General features: G+C 42.8%; 2 protein-coding genes across 2 annotated transcripts; both read right to left on the bottom strand.

Moving 5' to 3' along the window:
* Nucleotides 1–2,401: 2,401 nt before the first annotated feature.
* Nucleotides 2,402–2,952, bottom strand: LOC133912442 (protein EGG APPARATUS-1-like). The gene has a single exon (XM_062355170.1). It carries the CDS (start codon nucleotides 2,842–2,844, stop codon nucleotides 2,617–2,619), a length of 228 nt encoding a protein of 75 aa, XP_062211154.1. The 5' UTR covers nucleotides 2,845–2,952; the 3' UTR covers nucleotides 2,402–2,616.
* Nucleotides 2,953–16,848: 13,896 nt separating this feature from the next.
* On the bottom strand, nucleotides 16,849–17,398 carry LOC133912449 (protein EGG APPARATUS-1-like). Its single transcript, XM_062355183.1, has one exon. The coding sequence runs from the start codon at nucleotides 17,289–17,291 to the stop codon at nucleotides 17,064–17,066; it is 228 nt and encodes a 75-aa protein (XP_062211167.1). The 5' UTR covers nucleotides 17,292–17,398; the 3' UTR covers nucleotides 16,849–17,063.
* Nucleotides 17,399–18,341: the final 943 nt, after the last annotated feature.

Consider the following 18,341-nt stretch of genomic DNA (forward strand, 5'->3'; position numbering starts at 1 on the left):
GTTCTTGCCTTTCACGTATTGCTTCCCCGACAGGATATGCAACCCCACCTACAGCTGTAATAGCAAGCTGCTCACCAAGCACAACTATCTGGTCCAAGCACACAACATTTTTTTTCTCAAAAAGATTATTTTTATTTGGTAATCAAAGAGTCATCTTGGACTATTATCTCATCGAATTCTCTCTGCTCATTGTTTTAGCTAGTGCAAAGTTCTTATTTTTTCATTAGAGGGTTTCAAGAAAAGACATGGCCATATAACCCCAAGTCATTTTAGGTTCGCTACATTTCCAAAGACCTGGTAGCTTCATTCACTAATCACCAGGGGTTGTTGCGGGGGCAAACTGATCCAATGGGTACAGTTTCGCACATGCATAGGAAAACATAGTGTGCTTGTTTTCCACCAAAAGAAGCTAGACGAACATTTATAGTAATCAAGAATACTCTGTAGCCCAAATACGACTTTTGAAAAATTATATAATGCAACCATAATAGCATGAAGTTGATTAAGGACACCTTGCTTTGCAGTTATCCCTTTGACATGCTTCCTCTTCCTCGGATTGCTAGAGGAAGGTGCACCCTCCATACAACGTTCTTACACCAGTAGGCATAAGACTACAAAAATTAACTCTAAAGAGTGGCCCAGAAGTGCATTGCCAACATAAATATCAAATAACCTGAGTAAGAAATATGAACATGGAGGCAAGATGGAAAAAAAGGAAGGGTGAGAGAGGAAATGCAGGTAGCTATAAAATAAATATAGTGTTTCACATTTAGCTGATGAGTAGCTCAAGGTGCAACTACCTGGCCCACCACAAGGCATGTCTTTCAGTCCATAAATGTTCATAAACTTCATTTTTCATGATAATAATTCTCATATAAAAATTAATTATTTCTACCAACCTACAATGCTCAGTCTACGCATAGAAGAAACATAGCTTCTTTTATATAAGGTTTTACTAACTTTAATATTTACGTAAAGAATGATTGCTTATAGCATGCTACAACAAAAAAGGCAGGTACAGCTGAAACCAGCCAACTTCACGGCTTTGCAGCCCTCTAAAGATGTATCCTAGTTAAGTAGGCACTACATCAAACATACAAAAGCAAACACTTGTGGAGGGAATGCGATGGAATGAAGGTAGCAGTATACTTATATAGGTAAGCGAAGCACCACACAGGCATGCACTGTCAGTAAGAACACTACAAATTATGAATAGACTAAAATTAATATAAGGTAAACCAATGCTAGTTAGAGGGCACTTCATTGCTGTTTACTGCCACACAAGACTTGATTGGTCTCTCTCAAGCATGTCGTGGATGGCTGGCATGACATGCCATCGAGCTGCTGGTAGTAAATGAAAGGAAGACTTCATCTGAATCACGCATGCAAAGCAGATCACACGGGGCAAGGAAAGGAGGCTAATTGGACGCGGGCATCCTCGGAGGCCGCCCATACAGCGCGGCCTCATACTTCTAATTGCAGTTGGTGATGAGTGGTGGTCCCTTCTACACCACCATCCCACCCTGCTGAGCTTTCCACTGATTGGTTAGCCTACACTATGGCTCATACCGTAGTAAAAAAGTCGGACCGGTGATCGATCCGCTCAGCCTACTGGTTCATTAGTTTGACAGTTGGACTAGCCGATTGTACCAGCACACCCAGACGATATGTTAGCCAGCATATATAGCGCCGGACTGCGTGTTATCGTCACTGCTACAGAACATCATATATGTAGCGTTCTATCAGTACTGATTCAATAGTAATCGACATTAAAGACGTATCAGTGTCAGTTCTTAAATTCCCGCGCGCGAGCAACAGTTAAGAAGATAAGAACCAGCACACTGATAGTCATTATCAGTGTTGGTTTTTAGCTTCTATCCACGAACCGGCACTGATAATCAGTATCAGTGTCGGTTCTATTTACAAAACGTCATTGATAATTGTTACTGTCATAGCTCATCTTAAAAATTCATAACTTTTTTAAACGAAGTTGGATAGAGAAAAATATTATATGAAGATTATAACTTCTTTTACTCTATTTCTTCTCAAAATTACCGATGTCGTACTACCTTGCAATCTGCATGAATGATTAATTGGCGTAATTTGCTCTAACAAATTAGTCTTCATATATTGAATTGAATGTTCTATTTCCCCTAAAGCGTTCGTAATCCTTAACAACTTGCCCTCATGTGTTCTTTTGCCAGGAACGCCTGCTTGCATGGTAAACTCTGTTAATAAATTTATTTTTCAGAACTTCTGTTTGAAACCATAGGCACGTTGTGTATAAAAACTTTCGTATTAACGCAGAGGCAATTCAGCTAGTCACTCAAATATATAAAGAGTTGGCGCCTGAATCATGGCAAACAAGCATAGGTGTAACACTAATCTAGTAAGCAGAAGGTTCTTGAACAGATTAATTAGCATACTTAGATGTACTCAACAACAGGACAAACACGAGTACCGTGACACTAAGCAGATAGTACTAGATAGTTACATTACTTAGATCCACACTTCTTAAACACTCTCAAAAACTAGATAATATTGATAGATCCATTATTAGCGTTGTATGCAACGCGGCGAACACAGGAACGACACTCATGCAGACGTACGTACTCGCTACAGCGCGAAAGCTGCGGCAGCTGCCGCGGCGCCGGCGGTGCGGAGGATCTGGAAATATAACTGTGGGTTCGCCAGGAACGCCGCACGGGAGATGAGAAATCCGGCAGCTCCGGGCGCCTTCATGGCGGCGGCCGCCCCGGCCACCCCAGCCGCCGCGGGCCAGAAGAAGTAGGCCCCAATGGCGCCCCCGACGAGGGTGAGCCCTGCGGTCACCACGCTTGCCATGGCTAGCTTCTGGTGGAGCTCAGCCAGCTTTGCCTGCAACAAGGTTTAAGAAGAAGGACGACTCGGTCACTGGGACAAGTGTTGTTAGCGAGAGGGAAGAGCTAGCTTGGGTCTGTTTATGTAGAGGAGGGCATGTGGTCACGAAGAGAGTGAGCGCACCATGGTTCATGTCCATCGGTAGTCCGTACGATGATGACTCGGCCCAGGCTCCTTTGACAGCGTCCACACTATTCTAGTCCCAAAGCGATTGACAAGCCCCAAAAGGAACGACAACGATGTACTACAGCAATACTTCACTACTAAGCAAAACAAATGATTCCTCTAAAAAAAACAAAACAAATGATTCCTCTCGTACAACAAATTAGCCCGGCACACCCGCACGACATGTTAGCCAGGATAGCTCCAGACCACGCGTTATCGTGCAGCAATGCAAAGACAATTATGTGTTATGGCTGTTGACTGCAGAGAGTTTATGTTCACTATGCAGCGAGTGAAGACAGCTGATGTAACTCTTTATGTATAGGCTGTAAGTACATAGACGTTGCCTTATGATGATGCTTATATATTCTTCTTGCACTCTATTTCTTCTCAAAATTACTGATGTCGTACTACTTGTAATCTGCATGAATGATTAATTGTCGTAATTTGCTCTAACAAATTCTTCTTCATATATTGAATTGAATGTGTTCTCTTTCCCCTAAAGCATTCGTAATCCTTAACAACTTGCCTTCATGTGTTCTTTTGCTAGGAATGCTGCTTGCATGGCATTTTGTTAATAAATTTGTTTTTTAAACTTCTGTTTGAAACAATAGGCACGTTGTGATTAAAAAAATTCGTATTAACGAACAAGCATTTCAGCTAGTCAGTCAAATATATAAACAATAGGTGGCTGAATCACCGCAAAAAAGTATATATAGGTGTGATAATAATCTAGTAAGCATAAGGTTCTTGAACATATTAACATATTTTGATGTGCTCGACAACTGGACAAACGAGTACCCTGACGCCAAGCAGATAGTACTAGATACTTACTTAAGGTGGTGTTTAGTTTATTGTTTAGTCAGGCTGTCCATCCGTCCGCCTCCCGCGCTATCCCTTTCCGCCGAGTGTGACCACGCCGAGGAGGAGCCGCCGCCACCGAGGTTGACCGCGTCGAGGAGCCGCCGCCGTGTGTGACCGCGCCGAGTTCGACAGCGCCGAGGAGGAGCCACCGCCGCCGAGGTCGACAGCGCCGAGGAGGAGCCGCCGCCGCCGGTGAGTAGGTCCATATCCCCCTCCCGACCGAGCCGTCGTAGTCGGTTCTCCAGCCGGCTGTGTGATGCCCCCCCCCCCTCTCCTCTGTGATGCCGGCCATCGTGCCGTGGTGCAGCGCCGCCGGTGAGTAGCTCCATATCCCCCTCCCGGCCGAGCCGTCATAGTCGGTTCTCCGGCCGGCCGTGTGATGGGGCAAGGCTTATTTCTTTTTAGTGACATCCAGTGAGATCATCTCAGCATGAGACACATTTAGTTTACCTGCATGTGTTGTGGTAGATAGTTTTACTTAAACCTTCTATGTCAGTGATTCCTTTACATCCAGCCACTACCTCAAGGACTTGCCTGAAATTGATAATTGTCTAGTTACAAGAATTTTTCAGAGGCAAAAGTGATGTCCATACATAAATATGGATAAAAGACAAGGCTGATGAATTCAACTTGCAGTCCAACGATAGTTGGATAGTCATGACAATGAAATGCTTTGAGAATTATAAGGAAGCAGCAAAAAAAGAAAAAAGAAGAAGAATAAATTTGCTTTTGCATCTCGGAGTACGAGGCTAATGAAATAGGTTTCATATCCCTTAATTAACAATGCTCAGAACTTCATTGATCAAGAGAGAATTCCAAATTTCCATTTAAAGGCAAGTTTACTTCTTTAATGTTTTTACAGAGAAGAGCATAAGTTTTGGCTGGCCTCTTTAGAAGAAAAAAAAAAGAGAATGGGGTACAAGGTGCATGAGTAACAAATAATCCCTACACGTGTTGAAGTGCATTTCTCAGTTGAAACTCGGGAACCGGTCTAAATACTAACTGAATCAGGAAACTTGGAGTTAATGGAAATCATGCAAAGCTGTCTTGACTTACCTGACTAAACAAGGCTCATTGCGACTTTTAACTGTTGAATCTGGCTCATACTTTTCTTTCTTCTTGGATGGCCAAACCGATTTTACAAACTGGATTCCAGCATGAGTATTTCTGATCTCACAATATGGAGAATCTGTCTCTATCATTAACCTCCCTACAGGAATGCCTCGTAGAACCTCAAAATTTTCAGTAGTCTTCAGAGAGCACCCATTGATACCTGCAGAGGTGGTCCATAAATGTTTATAATTTATCTGACCTTATTCAGAGTAATGAAAGAACAGAATACAAAATGCTGCTGCTGCTTTGGTCATTCAGAGTAACTATCATGAAGATGTGGTATATACATGAATATGGATGTGTGTTCGTATGTAGTACAACCGTATAGTAATAATATTCAGTGGTATATGTCATTTCGATCGTATATGAGTTATGCTAATAAATAGGAACTGATTGCATGCAGCTGCATGTGAGCGGAGGTAACGAGTATCAGTGTACGAGATAGCTATAAACTTTCTTTTTTTTCTGAACTTCACAATATTTTTCTTTACAATAAGAAATATTTTTCTTAGATTATTTGTACTTGATGTATTGCATGCTCAAAGAGGGGCATTTCTCTGATGTCTAAGAATTAGTTAGGATACTTAGTGGAAATGTGTCTATTTTGTGTTCATTTCCCACTATGCAGGCCTTGAACTAACTAATTTATCATAATGAAAGCTATATATTGCCTTGAGGACGCATAACTAAAGGAATGAATATGAGCATCAAGTAGATTTCCATGCCAGAAATGATTCAATATGAATTAATGACTATTATTGAAGCATAGATTTGTATTTTTTTTCAAAAATCACTTATACTTGATATATCCGATATACAGAAGAATAATATAAACACACTTGCATGTGCGCACATGGAGTTAAAAATCATTAGAAAAATTTGCTGTTTGACCATACAGAATGATGTTTTCCTCACAGGCTCCATAAGTTTCTATAAGACACATATAAGCAGCCTCTATATCAGCATAAGTGTTCCTTACCCCAGAAATGATAAACTAGGATAAAAGCTATACTATGGGGATGGACTACATTCATATTACTCAATGAGAAACAAAGTAGCTAATTAGAAAAGTTAAGTGGAAGCAAAGAACAGGCCAAATACTGGACCACAAGATTTGGAAGACTGGTTATAAGTGCTGGATCTACTGTACAACTCAATGATTCAAACCAACCGCCAGCTCATCCCAACCCATCCATTAAACCTATCCAGCAAAAAGATCTCAAGAATTGCCACATGTATAGTGTAGCTAGGATAATTTATGTTCTAACTTGAGACCAACCTCGTGGAATAATCCAATATTGTCATTCTCTGCTCTCTAATTTCTATGCTTTTCTTGTGTTGTATGATACTCTATTTTGCATTTTACACTACTACTAAATTCCCCTTTTTTTAAACTAGCATACTTGTTAGTTTTTTCTAGGCAAAAATAATCCAGCGGTCGATTAAGTACTATGGGGCAAAAGAGGACAGTAACCTCTAAGAAACCAGAAGTAAGAAGGATGTCGGATGTTGCAATAGAGGCCTCCCCGGCACAGAGGACGCTCACAATAGAGGCCTCCCCGGCACAGAGGACGCTCGCAATAGAGGCCTCCCCGGCACAGAGGTTGGATAGGGACCCAAGCCCTCACCAGCCGTCCTCCTCCGACAGCAGCAAAAGCTCGGGCTCGTATCACAGCCCGAGCCCTGTTTCGTGCGATCGGGAGATCCGATGTCGGGAAAGTGACAACGAGTATGATCCCGCTGAAGAGGTATTTAGTTGAGTCAATGCATTTTATACTTATTAAATGGAGGAATATCTTCTGTTGATGTCAACTCTCCTTTTTTCTCTCTAGAGGGTGAGGGTGCAAAGATCTTCACGTCAATCATCTGCGCCACAACATTCTGCGCCACAACCCACCGCTATATCTATGCCCGAAACTTCGGGTCCCTCTGGGCCGACGCTGAAACGAAGAAGGGGCGAGTGTAGCAGAAACAAGTTGTCGTCCGGCATTTATACAATAACACAGGTCAGTGTTGAAGGGGAGCCTATTGCACCTCGTGAGGCCTGCGCCAAATTCCGCAACGGTTGCGGATTCCTTGTCAAGGAGTACGTCCCAATCACTGTAACTGATTGGCGGTTGGTGTCGGATGAGACGAAGGAGTTCCTATGGGCAACATTGCAGAGAACCATCCGATTCTCCTAGGGAACAGAAGAAGCAGCCAAACAGAATGCATTGAAAACTATGGGAAAAAGCTTCCAGGGCGGAAGAGTGAGCTCAACAAGGAATTCGTGAAGAAGAATCTGGTACCCTTTAATAAATACGGAAAGATTACACCAGAGCAATGGGCAGAGTTTGTTAGGCAGAAGACCACACCTGATGCCATCAAACTGGGTGAATCGTTCAAGCACCTTGCGAAGAAGAATAAGCACCACCATCACCTGGGCTCATCTGGGTACGCCCCCAAAATTCCTGAGTGGAGGAGGCAAGAAGAAGAGGTTGTCCGGGCTGGGAAACCCAACCCTTTAGAAAATTGTGACGAGCGAAGCAGGAACTGAGTCTACGCTCGATCACAACGAACCGAGTTTGGGGACTTAGCCTTCAATAGCCCCGAGACTATGGAGGTGACCCAGACCATCCAAGGGCTTGTTAAGGAAGGGTCTCTAGAGCCCGACAGGGAGAATGACCTGCTTACCAAGGCCCTGGGGAACAAGAAACACCAGGGTCGCACTCGAGGTATCGGATCAAAAGTGGGATGGAAGCATGGGTTCCCAAACGATGCGGGCCAGTACAAGACACGTAATAGATATAAGAAGACCCTAGAGGAACAGATACAAGAACAGGTTAAGGTCGAATTCATGAAGATGTGGAATGAAAAAGAGAAGGAAAGGGCGGCATTAATGCTGATAGAGCAACCAACCAGCCCAGGATTTCGGAGCAGCGCCAGGTCCACACATTTCGATAGCCAGAGATATCCAGTGGATGAAATCAAAGAGGCTACCCCTTGCATTCTTCATGTTTCGGTCGGCAAGGGAGACTTCACTGTCGAGGCTGCCACTGGCCAGGCCATTTCAGGCCGTGTGTTTCACAGTCAAGATATTCCAGCCGGTTACGCCAAGGTACAAGTGGACTCGGTGCAGCCGATTTTAATGAAGTACAAGCTTGAAATCAGCACACCTGAGGGTATGGAGATTCTCGATGAGGCTGTTAGAAACTTCATTCTGTGGCCCAGACGGGATATCATATTGAGCTTTCAGAAGTCACAATCGCCAGCGTCACGCCTGTCCCAGCGCCCAGCATCTCTGCCTCAGGCACCTCTGCCCAGAGCCCCACTCCGCCTCAGGCACCTCAGCCCCAGAGCCAACCCACTCCGCCTCAGGCACCTCAGCCCCAGAGCATCTCATTCTAAGTCTTCAGTATCTAAATAATTAGTATAAGCTTCAAACAATATACAGGGCTCTCGGCTGTGGTGGCATGACATAGGGTCCTTCTACAAATTATTAAGAGTGAACCGTCCTAATGAGGAATTGACAATTAATAATTAGGGATTACTAGAATTATGATACATCCTATGGATGGGATAACCTCCATATACGTGTCTTTCATCCAATACGATAGATTTGATAACCGCTATGAGGTAAATAAAGCATGTGTGGGAATTTTCTTGTCCTATACGGAAACCATCCCGGGATTAGGAATGAGTCATCTAGATATTCGGAAGGAATGCAATTTAGGAAGGTTATGCTCAGAGACTCCGAGTATGATACATTTGTCTGACCTGACTATATAACAGGGGAGAGGGTACATCAAATGTGGAGGTCAGATAGAAGCAGAAACTACCCATTGAGATCAATAGTGGATTCAAGCCACGATCAGATTCAACTGACAAGAGCTTCAAGATCTAGAACACGAGAGAACTCGCTGAGATTCATAGGAGTAGATCTAAACACACCCTGTTGTAATTATCTTCTCCTAAGATTAATCAAGGGAGCACATGACGTAGGACTATTATCCTAAGGAAGGCCTGAATCTGTATAAAATCTTGTGTCCTCCTCTTCGATATACACCGTTGGTGAATAGGTATCCCTACTTTAAATAAGTATTTGCATACTTAACTTTAATAATTATCAACAGGTGGCACCGTCCATAAGAATACGACAGACATACTTCATCAACTAAGCACATCAAGTTTCCAGCAATGGGCTACTCTGATGACGGGTTCTACAAAAACTTCAGACCCGACATCTACTTGAAGCCTGATAAGTTGACGGAGGTTCCTCGATATGTGATGGCGAATTTTGGCCATTGATCCCTAGAGCTTGAAGGTCAAGATGATTACTCACGTGATCATACGGCTGGTAAATCAGAAAACCTGACTACGATGGTGGCCTCAGTATCTGGTGGCTTTTGCCACTGAGTAGTCACCAAAATAGAGACGGAGTTTTTGGATGATGGACCTCGCTTCTCAGATTTCGACGCATCTATAGATGAAGGAGACATGCAAGACTACAGTGTCAATACGCTCTCTACTGATCACCAGGAGGACCTAGAGGCGGTTAATATCGCAAGTAATAGTGATGACGGGGCATGACAGGAAGAGTCAAGTCCACCAAGACACCCCACGCCAGCATACGTTCGAGATGAGCAAGAACGTCGCAGGAATTGCAAACCGTCGCCTGGCCGAATGATTTTTCGGCTCATTGGGCCATCAAGGTAACAAAGGCCAGTTTAATTCTGGTAGTACCTATACTTGCAAGGCAAAAAAAACCCTACTCTCTAATCCGCCTCAAGGGATGTTGAATACTCTATGTCAGACAAGCAATATAAAGCAAGCCTATTTAGATAGGAGTAGAAACAACCTATTGAGATTGGATAGGAGTAGAAACAATATTTTGAGATCTACAATAGACTCATGCCATGATTAGATACATCTGACAAGGGATTCAGGATTTAAAATGCGAGAGAACTCGCCGAGATCCTTTGGATTAGATATAGACACATCCCCTTTGTAATTGTATTTTTCTGAGAATAATCAAGGTGGAATAGGATGTAGGGCTATTATCCGAAGTGAGGCCTAAATCCATATAAAATCTTGTATCCTCCTTTTCGATATGCACATTTGATGACCAAGTATCCCTACTTTAAATAAGTATTTACATAATCAACTTTACAATTAATCGACAGCTAGTGCCGTATGTGGAGCTACGACAAGACATGTTTTATAAACTAAGGGCATCAAGTCCCTAGTAATGGACAACTCCGATGACAGGTTTTACGATGACTTCAGACCTGACATCTACGTGAAGCCCGACGAATTGATGGAGGTTCCTCGATCTCTAATGGCAAATTTTGACCATCAAGCCTCAGGGTTCGATGGTCAAGATGATCACTTACGTATGTGATTATATCTCTAGTAGGTCAAAAAGCCCAACTGCATCTATGGTCTCAACATTCGGTAACTCTTGCTACCGAGTAGTCACCAATATCTGGAAGGAGATTCTAGAGGATGAACCTCGCTTATCGAAATCCGATGTATCTACAGACCAAGACGACATGGAAGATTATGGTGTCAATGCACTCTCTATTGATCATCAGGGAGACAATGCAGATGTTAGTCCTGAGCTAAGAGCCCCATTGCAAATAAAAGTGATGATGGTGCTGCTCGGTACCTGCAAGACGTGAGGGCTATACTCTCCAATCTGCCTCAAGGAGGGTTAAATACTCTAGAAGGGGTGCGGTGGTTGGAAGACATTGCTGGGATTATCACTGATGCATAGCAACGGGCAGAAGCCTCATGATCGACAAGATCTACCACTCGGACCGGTAGCACACTATTAAATGGCTCCAACCCAGTTTCTCCAACTCGGAGGAGAGAGAAGCTAAACTAGCTTACGAAAGGGTGTGCTCCCAAGACCGAAAAGTACATCATGCGATACCTTCCAGAGACCGCCTGATCGAGATCTATGTTACAACATCATTGAAAGTCACGATAGAGTCAAAAACCGAGATAGGTTTCCCAGAAGGACCTAACTAAGTTCCGGGAATCATGCTAATAATGTGATTCCTGAGGGTCAAGGCTATGACTCCAACTACCGGAGAGGCACTGCAGTGATTACCGGCTGTCAAGCTTTGGCACTAGATCTCTGAGAAGTACGCTGGCTAGATAGATTCCGACTCAGCACATTGGTGAAGAACTATAGAAGTTCTAATCCATTAGAATTCCTCCAGATCTATACAACAGCTATCCAAGCAGTCGCAGAAGATGAGAAGCTTGTGGCCCATTACCTCTCCATGGCACTTGAAGGGTTTGCTCATTCATGGTGATCAATTTGCCAGCATAATCGATCTACTCTTGGGAACACTAGTGTGACCTTTTTCTAGCCAATTTCTAGGGGACCTATGATCGTCCTGGGAAGAAAGATGACTTGCATTGCCTTCGCCAAGGGAGAATGATGAGACTCTATGGCAATTCATCAAGAGGTTCAGTAACATCAAGAATATAATTCATGAAATCACTGACTCTTCTATAATTTGAGCTTTCCTACAAGGAGTGCGGAATAGGAGGCTAACTAAAGATATGGCCATGTGTCCGCCTCAAAGTGTTAAGGAACTATTGGATATGGCTGACTGCTATGCTGTAGTAGTAGAAGCAGTAGAATAGAGCCGTTACCTTGATAAGGGGGGAAGGATGCCTTAGCCTAGCCTGGAGAGCGAGACCTCCAAATCGACTGACAAGCACGAGCTTAAGAAGAAAGTCGATAAGGCTAGGAAGAAGAAGAAGATTGAGGCGCCAAACATTATGGCTATGATTTGAGATAAGGACTTCAAGTCTCGTCGTTTTCCCGACAAGGGTAAGAAACCCTCATTGGAGAAGGTCACAAAAAAGTGGTGTCCTATTCACAAATTAGATACACATGACTTGGCTACTTAATGTATGATGGTTAAATAGGTAGAAAAGAACTTCGAAACAAAATTCTCAAGTAGGCCTTCTGACTCTAAACCCCAACAGCATGAAGAAGATGACGAGGATGATAATATGCTATTTTAGAGTGGTGAGCATACCATCAGCCACATGTTTAGGGGATCTGCCACCTACGAGTCAAAGTGACAGTACAAGTGTATCAAGTAGAAGATTTGTGCCACAACTCCTTTGGTGCCAAAGGTCCTCAGGTGGTCTAACGTCCCAATCAAGTTTGAAAGAACAATTGTTTTGACTCAATCAACCACCCTGATCGTTACTTGATCAGGGTCAAGGCTATCATCAACAACTGTAAGGTAAATCGAGTTCTTGTCGATGGTGCAAGTTCTTTGAATATCTTGTTTCTTGGTACATTGGATGCTATGCAGGTACCTAGAACCAAGATTGAGCCTGTGAAGCATGCTTTTCACATTATAATCCCAGGCTCTTCAGCCAAACCTATTGGCCGAGTCTCCCTCCCGATCATTTTTGGGACGCCTAAGAAGTTTCGAACATAAAAGATTATGTTTGACGTGGCATATTTTGAGATGGCATACAATGTTATTTTCGGTCAGCCAACTCTGGCCAAGTTCATGGCTAGGAGACATTCTCCATAATCGAGAAGCAATCGGGCGAATGGCCAAGCGGTCAGTAGAACATAGGGAGTTCGACATCCATTTTGTTTCCCGAACAGCTATTAAACCCCAAGTACAAGTTGACTTTGTGGATCGAATGGTTAAACCCTGTGTCTAATAGTGACCACGAGCATGAAGTCCGAAAAATGTGGACAATGTATTTTGAAGGCTCATTGACACTTCATGGTTCAACGGCTAAGGTAACTCTAATATTTCCAATAGGGAAAACCTTGATATATGCCCTTTAGATTGATTTTCCTTCCATGAACAACATGGCAGAATGTGAAGGATTCCTAGCTAGTCTCTGAGTAGCTATTTCGCTCGGAATTCGATGACTTCTTGTGAAGAGAGGTTCATACTTAGTCACAAATCAGGTCGAAAAGGAATATAAATCTTTTGACCTAACCATGGTCGCATACCGTTTAGAGGTCAGGAAGCTTGAGCGGCATTTCATCGGATTAGAAGTACAATACATCCCGAGAAGGGATAATTTTCTAGCCGATAGACTGGTAAGGCTAGCTTCCTCACAATCTCTAGCACCTTTGGGGGTTTTTGTATAAAAACTCTCGATGCTGTTTGTATCACAAAGAGTCAAGGCAGTGGAGGGAGTGGTTGTCCCTAATAAGGACATAGCACTCGAGGTACCTCAAAGAGTCAATATTTCACCCGAGATGTCATAAAGAACTGCCATCTCGCTTGGGGTAACACAAAGCATCATTGCACCACTCGAGTATGAAGAAATGTGGATGGATACCATCCATGAATGCGAATCGAGCTGTACCTGATGATGATGCTAAATCAGAAAGAATTGCTCGAAAAGCTAGAATGTGTACTCCAGCCGATGGTATCCTCCATCGAAGAGGAGCCAACAGAGTCTTGATGAAGTGCATCTCTCAGACGTAGGGTAAGAGATTACTTGATGAAATCCATGGAGGGATTTATGGAGCTTATGTTTCCTTCCAAACTCCAGTCGAAAAGGCCTTTAGGCATGGTTTATGTTGGCCAATAGGGTTTGTGTCCAAGAACTTTCTTTGGTGCTATTCCGTTCAAACCACTGCCAGTCGGGCGACTATTGAGACTTGTTTCTTTCTAGTTATGGAGCAAAGGCGATGCTTCCTTGTGAACTAAATATTGGATCTCCACGAGTGGAAGCTGTTACGAAACAAAGTTAGACTCTACGACGAGTGAACAATATCGATTTCCTTGAGGAAATGAGGGATCAGGTCTTGATAAGGTCAACAAAATTTCAACAGGCACTCCGCCACTACCACAACCAAAAGGTTCGGGGTCAAAACCTTGATGTTGAGGATCTAGTTTTTAAGAAAAATTCAAAACCAGGATCAGTTCTATTTTATGAATTTTCTAGAATAATTTATCTTGTATGACTATCTGAGGTCTTTGCTTCATTGAACATTTTTTTTTATAATCATCCTGTGAAACTCAAAGTCAAGATAATTTCTTACTCGGTAGATCTTCATCAAGTTAAGATAAAATACAGGTTATATACTACTTGATGTCCTTTAATCTTGTTCTGAGTAAACACGGGCACAAGTCAGGTGAGGTTGTTCTTTAAGCAATGCTTGACAGTAAGATAATCTATTTGATTTCTTGGAATTTTACCTTAACAGGGAAAGAAAAGTTTTTCTAATTACCTAAAGCAGGGGATTACACGCTTCCTCGACTTTGACTGCATGCTAGCAAGTCTATCTTCCCCATCAAACAATCGAGGGAAAGAGGGAAGGAATGACATTTTGAGTGATATTTATGGCACTTTGATCTTCTCATTTATATATGTGAAGTCTGATGAGTTGATAGAGGTTCCTCGATCTTTGATGACAAATTTCAGCCATCAAACCCTGGAGCTCGAAGATCAAGATAAATTACTCACGTGATCATACAGCTAGTAGATCGGAAAACCCAACTATGGCTAGGGCCTCAGTTTCCGGTGGTTTTTTTCCACCGAATAGTTGCCAAATAAAGAAGAAGATTCCGGAGGATGAACCTCGCTTCTTGGATTTTGAAGCATCTACAGACGGAGAAGACATGCAAGACTTTGGGGTCGATGCACACTCTACTGATCAGCAGGAGGACCTGGCGGTGGTTAATCCTAGCCATGAGAGCCCCGTTACAAATAACAGTGATGACGAGGCATGGCAAGAGTGGATTCCATCAAGACACTCCACAATAGCATATGTTCTACATGAGCACAAACATCATGGGAATCGCCAAATGCCACATGGTTGAATGATTTTTGGCTCATTGGACCAACAAGGTAACGGAGGCCAGTTTATTTCCTATATTGCCCAATACTTGCAAGGGGCAAAAACCCTACTCTCCAATCTGCCTCAAGGGATGTTGAATACTGCAAATGGGCACAGTGGCTGAAGGATGTTGATGGGATTATCACCTATGCAGAGCACTGGGCAGAAGCCTCCAGCTTGACGAGATCTACCACTCGGGTGAGTAACTCATGCCGAAATAGTTACAACCAAGTTTCCCTAGGTCGATGGAGAGAGGCTAGACAAGCCTATGAAAGGATGCATGCCCATGACTGTCGTGCATGCCGTACAATGCCTCCCAAAGATCACCCTATGCAAGATCTACACCACGACATTGACGAACATCACAACATAGTGGAACATCAAGATAGATCTCCCAGAAGGGCTAGGCCAAGTTCTGGGAATTAAGCCAATACGACTATCGAATAAGCACCGCGATGGTTATAGGGTGTTGGGCTTTCACACCCAATCTCCTAATAGTATGCTGGCTAGATAGATTCTGACCTGGCACATTAGAGAAGTACGATGGAAGCTCTAATCCATTAGAATTCCACCAGATCTATGCAACAACTATTCAAGCGATTGGACGGGATGAGAAAGTGATGGAAAATTACATCCCTACCACGCTTGAAGGGTCCTCCCATTCATGGTTGACCCATTTGCCAGTAGAACCAGTCTACTAGTGAGAACACTGGTGTGACCTTTTCTTGGCCAACTTCTAGGGACCTTATGAGCATCCCGCGAAAGAAGATGATATGCACCGTCTTCGCCAGGAGAGCAGTAAAACTCTTCGGCAGTTTATTAAGACATTCAATAATGTCAGGAACACAACTCTCGATATTATTGATTCCTATGTGATTCGAGTTAGTTATGGATGCATATATTGTATCCAATCTGCCCGCAACTTCGTCTACTAATATATGCATCAATTTTGTACAATATATGCATCAATTTTGTTAACGTTACTAAGTGATGAATTGTTTTCCGTGGGAGCAGTTTAGACCTTACTACTGCCTATGCTTAATTTCCAAGGCACCGACGCATGTTGGGGAAGAGCTTGATGGGGTCTATTTAGGGGTTAAAAAGGTCTGAAACGATGAGAAAATATTAAAATCATTTTTAGTTTCATATTGTTCTTAGAAACAAAATTGGAAGCGATAATACCGAAAACGAATATGGCATCGACTGTATTGGAAAATTGAAAACAACATTGTCGGATCAGTAATATATTGATTTCAATCGGGAATTGATAATTCTGAACGAAAACACCAAACTGTAACCCACAAAATATGCATCTCATATGATAAATTTAATTAAATCACAGGTGACATGACTACAATCTACATAAGTATATGATAAGATAAATGACAAGACATATTTAATAAGACATATGTATTTTGGAATTAACCTCAAAGTGCAAAAGAGTGGTGTTGAACTGTTGACAATAGGTCAGATGAAAGCAAGTGCAGATTTGCATTTCCTACCAAAGAACCATCCAGGAGCAGCGCAGGAACCAAAGTTTGAGTACAACAAACAAACACAACAGTCAATAGATCATTGTCACCAAAGTTTGTGTATAACAAACAACAGTCAATATACATTCTTCTTTTACTCTATTTCTTCTCAAAATTACCGATGTCGTACTACCTTGCAATCTGCATGAATGATTAATTGGCGTAATTTGCTCTAACAAATTAGTCTTCATATATTGAATTGAATGTTCTATTTCCCCTAAAGCGTTCGTAATCCTTAACAACTTGCCCTCATGTGTTCTTTTGCCAGGAACGCCTGCTTGCATGGTAAACTCTGTTAATAAATTTATTTTTCAGAACTTCTGTTTGAAACCATAGGCACGTTGTGTATAAAAACTTTCGTATTAACGCAGAGGCAATTCAGCTAGTCACTCAAATATATAAAGAATTGGTGGCTGAATCATGGCAAACAAGCATAGGTGTAACACTAATCTAGTAAGCAGAAGGTTCTTGAACAGATTAATTAGCATACTTAGATGTACTCAACAACAGGACAAACACGAGTACCGTGACACTAAGCAGATAGTACTAGATAGTTACATTACTTAGATCCACACTTCTTAAACACTCTCAAAAACTAGATAATATTGATAGATCCATTATTAGCGTTGTATGCAACGCGGCGAACACAGGAACGACACTCATGCAGACGTACGTACTCGCTACAGCGCGAAAGCTGCGGCAGCTGCCGCGGCGCCGGCGGTGCGGAGGATCTGGAAATATAACTGTGGGTTCGCCAGGAACGCCGCACGGGAGATGAGAAATCCGGCAGCTCCGGGCGCCTTCATGGCAGCGGCCGCCCCGGCCACCCCAGCCGCCGCGGGCCAGAAGAAGTAGGCCCCAATGGCGCCCCCGACGAGGGTGAGCCCTGCGGTCACCACGCTTGCCATGGCTAGCTTCTGGTGGAGCTCAGCCAGCTTTGCCTGCAACAAGGTTTAAGAAGAAGGACGACTCGGTCACTGGGACAAGTGTTGTTAGCGAGAGGGAAGAGCTAGCTTGGGTCTGTTTATGTAGAGGATGGCATGTGGTCACGAAGAGAGTGAGCGCACCATGGTTCATGTCCATCGGCAGTCCGTACGATGATGACTCGGCCCAGGCTCCTTTGACAGCGTCCACACTATTCTAGTCCCAAAGCGATTGACAAGCCCCAAAAGGAACGACAACGATGTACTACAGCAATACTTCACTACTAAGCAAAACAAATGATTCCTCTAAAAAAACAAAACAAATGATTCCTCTCGTACAACAAATTAGCCCGGCACACCCGCACGACATGTTAGCCAGGATAGCTCCAGACCACGCGTTATCGTGCAGCAATGGAAAGACAATTCTGTGTTATGGCTGTTGACTGCAGAGAGTTTATGTTCACTATGCAGCGAGTGAAGACAGCTGATGTAACTCTTTATGTATAGGCTGTAAGTACATAGACGTTGCCTTATGATGATGCTTATACGTTCTTCTTGCACTCTATTTCTCCTCAAAATTACTGATGTCGTACTACTTGTAATCTGCATGAATGATTAATTGTCGTAATTTGCTCTAACAAATTCTTCTTCATATATTGAATTGAATGTGTTCTCTTTCCCCTAAAGCATTAGTAATCCTTAACAACTTGCCTTCATGTATTCTTTTGCCAGAAAGGCCTGCTTGCATGGCATTCTGTTAATAAATTTGTTTTTTAGAACTTCTGTTTGAAACAATAGGCACGTTTTGTTTAAAAAAATTCATATTAACGCACAGGCATTTCAGCTAATCAGTCAAATATATAAAGAATAGGTGGCTGAATCACCGCAAAAAAGTGTATATAGGTGTGATAATAATCTAGTAAGCACAAGGTTCTTGAACATATTAACATATTTTGATGTGCTCGACAACTGGACAAACGAGTACCCTGACGCCAAGCAGATAGTACTAGATACTTACTTAAGGTGGTGTTTAGT

This window comes from Phragmites australis, chromosome 1 (assembly GCF_958298935.1).
Source record: "Phragmites australis chromosome 1, lpPhrAust1.1, whole genome shotgun sequence".
Classification (NCBI taxonomy): Eukaryota; Viridiplantae; Streptophyta; class Magnoliopsida; order Poales; family Poaceae; genus Phragmites; species Phragmites australis.

Excerpts from the sequence above, each read along its gene's own strand:
- LOC133912449 (XM_062355183.1), bottom strand. The coding sequence starts at position 17,291 with ATGGCAAGCGTGGTGACCGCAGGGCTCACCCTCGTCGGGGGCGCCATT.
- LOC133912442 (XM_062355170.1), bottom strand. The coding sequence starts at position 2,844 with ATGGCAAGCGTGGTGACCGCAGGGCTCACCCTCGTCGGGGGCGCCATT.